This window comes from Loxodonta africana, chromosome 5, assembly GCF_030014295.1.
Source record: "Loxodonta africana isolate mLoxAfr1 chromosome 5, mLoxAfr1.hap2, whole genome shotgun sequence".
NCBI lineage: Eukaryota > Metazoa > Chordata > Mammalia > Proboscidea > Elephantidae > Loxodonta > Loxodonta africana.
Genome location: NC_087346.1, coordinates 146643423 through 146651383, shown reverse-complemented (window position 1 = coordinate 146651383; position 7961 = coordinate 146643423). Strand labels below are relative to the sequence as shown.

Here is a 7961-nt window from a genome sequence, read left to right as displayed (position 1 = left end):
ACTCTGGCCTGTGGTGTTCCGGACATCACTGGAGCAGAGGCTGTATTGAAAATAGGAGTAAGGATAAGTGAAAATCATCATTCCAAATGAGATTCTTATGATCTTCTTCCCACAGTTTCCTTCCTCACTCAACTCTTACTGCTGGTCTTCAGGCTTGTACACCTCCAGGCAGAAAGTTGGCAGATTCCTCTCTGGGAAAACTGACTGTCCAAGAGAAAATGTCAGTTAGGGGCCTCCTAGTGAAAAAATGCAGTGTTTTCATCCTAGAGGGCACCCCTGACCATGTGCATCGAGCTTGATTCTAATTAGTGTCTTATTTTCATCTTATATGCATAAAAATAACCAGCAAAGGTTCATCAGCTATTTGAGGAAATCCTCTCATGTGACAGCCAGTCACTGAAATGAATATGGATACAAAGGTACTCAGAGAAAACAGATATTGGCAGAACAAAATCAAAAAGAAAAATGAAAAGCAACACACCTATAATAACAGCCTCATTTTTGTTGTTAGGTGCCGTCAAGTCAGTTCCAACTCATAGCGACCCTGTGTACAACGGAACGAAACACTGCCTGGTCCTGAGCCATCCTCACAAGAGTTGGTATGCTTGAGCCCTTGGTTGTAGCTATTGTGTCAATCCACCTCGTTGAGGGTCTTCCTCTTTTTCACTGACCCTGTACTTTACCAAGCATGATGTCCTTCTTCAGGGACTGATCCCTCCTGATAACATGTCCAAAGTATCTGAGATGAAGTCTCACCATCCTTGCGTCTAAGGAACATTCTGGTTGTACTTCTTCTAAGACAGATTTGTTTGTTCTTTTGGCAGTCCGTGGTATATTCTTCACTAACACCACAATTCAAAGGCATCATTTCTTCTTCTGTCTTCCTTATTCATTTTCCAGCTTTCACATGCATTTGAGGCAATTGAAAACACCATGGCTTAAGTCAGGGGCACCATAGTCCTTAATCCTCAAGGTAACATCTTTCCTTTTCAACACTTTAAAGAGGTCTTTTGCAGCAGATTTGTTCAATGCAGTGCATCTTTTGATCCTCAGCAGTATGTGCTTCAAGTCCTCTTCACTTCCAGCAAGCAAGATTGTGTCATCTCCCTGCTCTGACACGGGTCACAATAGAATGTCACAGACAGAGCTGGAGAAAAATGTAGAACAAAATTCTAACTCAAAAAGAAAGACCAGATTTGCTGGCCTGACAGATTGGAGAAGCCCTGAGAGTATGTCCCCCAGACACCCTGCAGCTCAGTACTTAAGTCACTCGTGAGGTTCACTCTTTAGCCAAAGATCGGAGAGGCCCATAAAACAAAACAAGACTAAAGGGGCACACCAGCCCAAGAGCAAGGACTAGAAGGCAGGAGGGAACAGGAAAGCTGATAACAGGTTTGAGAAGGGAGAGTGTTGAAATATCGTGGGGTTGTTAACCAATGTCATAAAACAACATGCGTACTGTTTAATGAGAAACTAGTTCTGTAAACCTTTATCTAAAGTGCAATAAAAAATTTTTTTAAAAAGGAAAACTATTTACAGTGGAAAAAAAAAGATTGTGTCATCTGCATAATGCAGGTTGTTAATGAGTCTTCATCCAATCCCGATGCCCTGTTCTTCTTCATATAGTCCAGCTTCTTAATTTGGTCAGCACGCAGATTGAATAGGTATGGTGAAAAGAAACAACCCTGACACACACCTTTCCTGATTTTAAACCACGCAGTATGTATGTACAGCACAATTAAGTGTTCTGGAATTCTCATTCTTTGCAATGTTATCCATAATTTGTTATGATCCACACACTCAAATGCCTTTGCATAGCCAGTAAAACACAGATAAACATCTTTCTCGTATTCTACTTTCAGCTAAGATCCATCTGACGTTAGCAGTGATATCCCTGGTTCCACGTCGTCTTCTGAACCCGGCTTGAATCTCTGGCATTTCCCTGTTGATACACGGCTGTAGCCACTTTTGAATGATCTTCAGCAAAATTTTGCTTGCATGTGATAGTAATGATATTGTTTGATAATTTCTGCATTCAGTTGGATCACCTTTCTTGGGAATAGGCATAAATACGGATCTCTTCCAGTCGGTTGGCCAGGTAGCTGTCTTCCGTATTTCTTGGCACTGAAGAGTGAGCGCTTCCAGTGCTGCATATCCCATCAATTCCTGAAGACTTACTTTACGCCAATGCCTTCAGTTCGGCTTGGACTTCTTCCTTCAGTACTGTTGCTTCTTGATCATGTGCTACCTCCTGAAATGGTTGAACGTCGACCAGTTCTTTTTGGTACAGTGACTCCGTTATACCCGTTGTGCCTATACCTATAACAAGGGTATAGTTACATTATTTAGAAATGTGGAGGTAAATACTGGGGGGAGAGGGACTTTAAAGAATCAAAAATGCATTCTTTTGGAGAGTGGACTTGACTTAGGGAGAGATGGGGCAGAAGAATATCATTTGGGTTATAAATGTTAAAGATAGAAAAAAAGAGATTCAAATAAAATGCTATAAACCAAACTCAAACTCACTGCCGTCAAGTCTATTCCAACTCACAGCAACCCTATAAGACAGGGTAGAACCGCCCCATAGAATTTCCAAGGCTGTGATCTTTACAGAAGTCGACTGCCACATCTTTCTCCTGGGGAGCGGCTGGTGGGTTCAAACGGCTGACCTTTTGTTTGGCAGCCGAGCGCTTAACCACTGTGCCACTAGCCCCCCCCCACACACGCACCCTCCCCACCCCACCATCTCTCCCCATGTCATCCAGTGCTTTCCAGGCACTCAGTGGGCATCTGTATCATCACTATGAAGATTGAGGCCATGGCCGTCCACATGGAATTCTACAAATGCTGACATCCCGGCTCTCCTGGTTGGCTCCGGGGTTTTGCACCTATCTGGGAGTTTGGGTTCTGAGACAAGTTCTTTAACTTCTCTGAGTTAAAATGTAAAATGGAGGATGATAGTAAACCCAGCTCAGAGAGATGTTGTGAGAAACAAGGAAAATGATGCTGGTACAGTGCTTGGCACATAATAACAGCTCAGTAGGTGTTAGTTCTGTGGTTATTTTTTCCTAAAAACAAACAAAAAGGACTCCTTGACCTGTGCTGGGTGGGCTGGGGGGATGGCACCGGCAGAAGTTGCCACACTGTGGAAGCGGAAGAATCTTGTTTCTTCTGATGACTAAACTCTCCACACTTAGTCACCAACCTGGGCACTCTCTTGACACCGCTGTCTTGGTGGCCACAGGCCAAGAGCCAAGATTAGGCAAGAGCAGGAGACCTGGCCCTATGTCCCAAGGCCTGTCTTGGCGCTGCAGAAGGAAGTGTGTGGTGTTAGGCTGAGAGTGGAGCCGCGTGAGCTTGCTGAAGCCGCCTTCCTGGGAGGGGAGGAGTCCAGCTTGCAGGAGGCTGCAAGAGTCAAAGTCCCCTAGATGGCGGTGCGGGGGTGCTTGCAGTGTCTGCCGCTGCTGCTGCTGGCTGCGGGCTGCGTGGACGCGCGGTGGAGCGGGGAGGGCACCAGTCCGCACCTGCGGACCATCTTTCTGGGCCGCTGCAGCGACTACAGCTCGCTGCTCAGCCCCCAACAGCGGTGAGCGAGGGTAGGATAGAGATGGGTGGGCGGAGTTAACGAGGGGGTGGGCGAGAGGGAAAGGCAAGGGTAAGGGAGAGTGAGGTGGGCTGCCTGGAGATGAGGATTGTGTGGAGCAGGAAGAGGGGAGATTTAAAGATGAGAGGGCAGGGACCGGTCCAGAGGTGAGGGGTGCATGTGTGTTTGGGACGGAGGGCGAGGGTCTAGGGGTGAGGGGACATATGTGTTTAAGAGGGAGGGCGGGGGTCTAGAAGTGAGGGATGCGTGTGTGTTTAGAAGGGAGGGTGAGGATCTAGGGGTGAGGGATGCATGTGTGTTTAGGAGGGAAAGTGGGGACCTAAGGGTGAGGTGGAAACCCTGACCGAGTAGTGGTTAAGAGCTACAGCTGCTAACCAAAAGGTCGGCAGTTTGAATCCACCAGGTGCTCCTTGGAAACTCTATGGGGCAGTTCTATTCTGTCCTATAGGGTCGCTATGAGTGGGAGTCCACTCCAGGGCAGCGGGTTTGGTTTGGTTTGGTTTAAGGGTGAGGGGACATGTAAGTTTGGGAGGGAGGGCAGCGGTCTAGAAGTGAAGGGTATATGTGTTTGGGAGAAAGACGGGTCTCCTGGGAGGGAGGCATGTGTGTTTGGAAGGAAGGTGGGGGTCTAAGGATGAGGGGGCATGTGTGTTTGAGAGGGAGGTTGGGGATCTAGAGGTGAGAGTGTATGTTTGGGAGGGGGGTCTAGAGGTGAAGGGGCATATATGGGAGGGTGTGGGAGCTTAGACCTGAAGGGGGCTTGTGTGTGAGGTGGGAGTCCGTAAGTAAGAGAGATGTGATGGCAGTTGGGGTCTAGAGGTGAGGGATGCATGTGCGAGGGTGGGGTGTCTACAGGTGAGAGAGCCAGTGTGTGTGGTATGTGTATGTGTGTAAGAGAAAGAGGGCGACTGAGACTCTAGGTGTATGTGGGAGGGCTGAGGAGAGGACATTCTAGAGGTGAGGGTTAGGTAGAAGTGAGTTTCGATGACTCGCCTTAGTCTTAGCCAGGACTCTGAAACCCTGGAATATGGCCTCTGGGAGTCCAGGTAGTTTGAGATTTCAAAACGGATTATTTTGAAAAAATGTTCTTTTTTTCTCTTCTGAATTTGGATTAAGGCATGAGCCATGACAACTTGTAGTCTTTTTTATACACCTAGTTCTGCAGAGCAGGAGCCCTGGTAGTGCAGTGGTTAAGTGCTCAGCTGCTAACTGAAAAGTCAGACGTTCAAATGCATCAGCTGCTTTGAGGGAGAAAGATGCGGCAGTCTGCTTCTGTAAAGATTACAGCCTTGGAAACCCTGTGCGGTGGTTCTATGCTGTCCTACAGGGTCGCTATGAGCTGGAATCAACTCCACAGCAATGGGTTTTTTGGGTTTAGTTCTGTAGAGTCAATATATGACAATTGCTTTCTTTCTTTTTTTTACTTGTGTTTTTGCACAGAGACAAGAACTGCACAGCAATCTGGGAAGCTTTTAGTGTGGTGCTGGACAAGGATCCCTGTTCTGTGCTGCCCTCCGATTATGACCTTTTTATTAACCTCTCAAGGCATTCCATTCCCAGAGACAAGGTAACTCCACAAACGTCGTTGTGTGTATTTCTCTGTCTCTGTAGAGATGCAAGGGTCCCTGGGTGGTGCAAAGGGTTTGCACTCAACTGCTAACATACAGGTTGGCAGTTTGAACCCATCCAGTGGCACCATGGAAAAAGACCTGGCAACGTGCTTCTATAAACATTACAGCCGAGAGGCGGGGCCAAGATGGCTGACTAGGTAGAAGCTACCTCGGATCCCTCTTGCAACAAAGACTCGGAAAAACAAGTGAATCGATCACATACATGACAATCTATGAACCCTGACCATCAAACACAGATCTAAAGAGTTGACCTGAGTGACAGAGACTGAAAACGAACAACCACGGGGAAGCAGCAACTGTTTTCAGAGCCTGAAGCCAGTGTCCCAGTCAGGAAACCTTGGCGCCGGGCTTTGGACTGGGTGCAGGGGAGCTGAGCACGGCATCTTGAGGCGGCGCAAACACGGGGCGCAGCCCTAGCCCCCTGAACTGACCTCAGGGGAAGCCCAGCCAGTGCACACAGGCAGCACAGCGACGCAGCTGACAGGAGGAGAAGTCACCGGGAGGCAGCGACTGGTTTTGGAGCCAGGAGTTCGGCATCCCAGCCAGGGAACCTTGGTGCTGGGCTTTGGACTGGGAGCGGAAGAACTAACCACGGCTTCTGAGACAGAGCAAGCATGGGACATGGGCCTGACCCTCGGGGGCAATCTCTCCCCAGCCAGCACACACAGTCAACGTAGTCGTAGTCGTGCCCCTCGGGAATCTCAGATAAAACAGTCATCCCAAGCAAGATAAGTAACTTTGTCTATGTTCTGGGGTGCTACTCTCTCCTATTTATCTGATCCCTCCCCTCCCCTTCCCAGGTGGCTTCATTAACATTGGAATTTCCTGAGCCAGAGAGTGAAGTGGGCTGCGGTTTTTCTTTCTTTCTTTTTTTTTTTTTTTGGATCTTTTCCTAACCCATTCTCCTGGCCTGAGAGAAGCAGCTACAAAAAACCCAGGGACCAAAAATCCTTTCCTAATTGGACTAAAAACACAGAACCAGCTCCAGCCAAACATATGTGATCCACACTCTTGGGCTTTCATCCGTACAGGGAACAAGGTGGCTATTATAATGCAAAGGCAATTCTGATAGGGATCTGACTGTAACTGTTTTAGCAGATTACTGGAAAGACGAGTTTCCCAGGTCTGATATCTCTACCTATTAAACAGAGCCCTCACTGACCCATAACAGGGAACTGAGGGCTGAAGCTCCCCCCCAGACCACCTAGCCTCCTGCCTTAGGGGTCTAAGAAGGGTGACACCTACCAATCTGTAGAGGTACTTGCACTGGGGGCCTAAGGTACAGCTGCAGAGCCCACCCCCCAAGGTGCTTTAGGAAAAGAGACACACCTACCTCACTGGCACTTGGGGAAAGCCTGTCAGCATCCTGCTCCCCCCCGCCCCCGGAGTGTGAAACCCTGCTGCTACTAGAATCTGGGGCACACAACTATCACCACTACTTCTCTAAGCGAACAGGTGACAGTCTGCACCACACATGTGATGACCCAAAATCAGATTTTACTCAAGAATAGTGAATGGACACTTAGACTTATATATCTGGTAACAGCCCAAACCAGCTGGTAATAGGACATAAGTGATTCAAGGGCTACAACAATCAAGACGGCACAATCTAGTAGCCCATCTACATATATTGAAAGAAAACAAAACAAGATAAGACTCAGTGAGCAAATATAGAATAAATCACCACAATATCTTAGAAATGGCTTGGAGACAGCAGTCGATATCAAACCACATAAAGAAGCAGACCATGATTGCTTCTACAACTCCCCAAACTAAAGAATCAAAATCTTTCCCAAATGAAGATACAATCCTGGAATTGCCAGATGCAGAATATAAAAAACTAATTTACAGAATGCTTCAAGACATCAGGGATGACCTCAGAAATGAAATAAGGCGATCTACAGAAAAATCCAAGGAAACACTGATAAAGCAGTTGAAGAACTCTAAAAGATTATTCAAGAACATAGTCTAAAAATTAATAAGCTGCAAGAATTCATAGAGAGACAGCATTCAGAAATCCAAAAGATTAACAGTAAAATTACAGAATTAGACAACTCAATAGGAGTCAGAGGAGCAAACTCGAGCAATTGGAATGCAGAGTGGGGGATCTGGAAGACAAGGGAATTGACACCAATATAGCTGGAAAAAATCAGATAAAAGAATTAAAAAAAAAGGAAGAAACCCTAAGAATCATGTGGGACTCTATCAAGAAGAATAACTAAACATAAAGACTAAAACAATAAAGATCATGGAAGAAAAAATAGGGACAACATTAGGAGCCCTAATTCAAGGCATAAACAGAACACAAAACATTACCAAAAATGACCAAGAGAAACCAGATAACTGGGAGCTCCTAAAAATCAAACACCTATGCTCATCTAAAGACTTCACCAAAAGAGTAAAAAGACCACCTACAGACTGGGAAAGAATTTTCAGCTATGACATCTCCGACCAGCACCTGATCTGTAAAATCTATATGATTCTGTTAAAACTCAACCACAAAAGGACAAACAACCCAATCAAAATTGGACAAAGGATATGAACATGCACTTCGCTAAAGAAGATATTCAGGCGGCTAACAGATACATGAGAAAATGCTCTCGATCATTAGCCATTAGAGAAATGCAAATTAAAACTACGATGAGATTCCACCTCACTCCAACAAGGCTGGCATTAATCCAAAAAACACAAAATAGTAAATGTTGGAGAGGCTGTGGAGAGATTGG

General features: G+C 46.3%; 1 protein-coding gene across 3 annotated transcripts in view; it reads left to right on the top strand.

Annotated features, from left to right (window-relative positions):
* The first annotated feature begins 3100 nt into the window (after positions 1-3100).
* The window catches only part of BST1 (bone marrow stromal cell antigen 1), a 41321-nt gene continuing 36460 nt past the window's right edge, over positions 3101-7961 (top strand). The window contains exons 1-2 of one of the 3 annotated variants that reach the window (XM_064286060.1): positions 3101-3586; positions 5045-5171. In XM_064286060.1, coding sequence (XP_064142130.1) covers positions 3429-3586; positions 5045-5171 — 285 coding nt within the window. In that variant the 5' untranslated portion in view covers positions 3101-3428. The remainder of the gene's footprint in view (positions 3587-5044; positions 5172-7961) is intronic. The other 2 variants (XR_010322163.1, XM_064286061.1) reach the window with 2 other exon arrangements.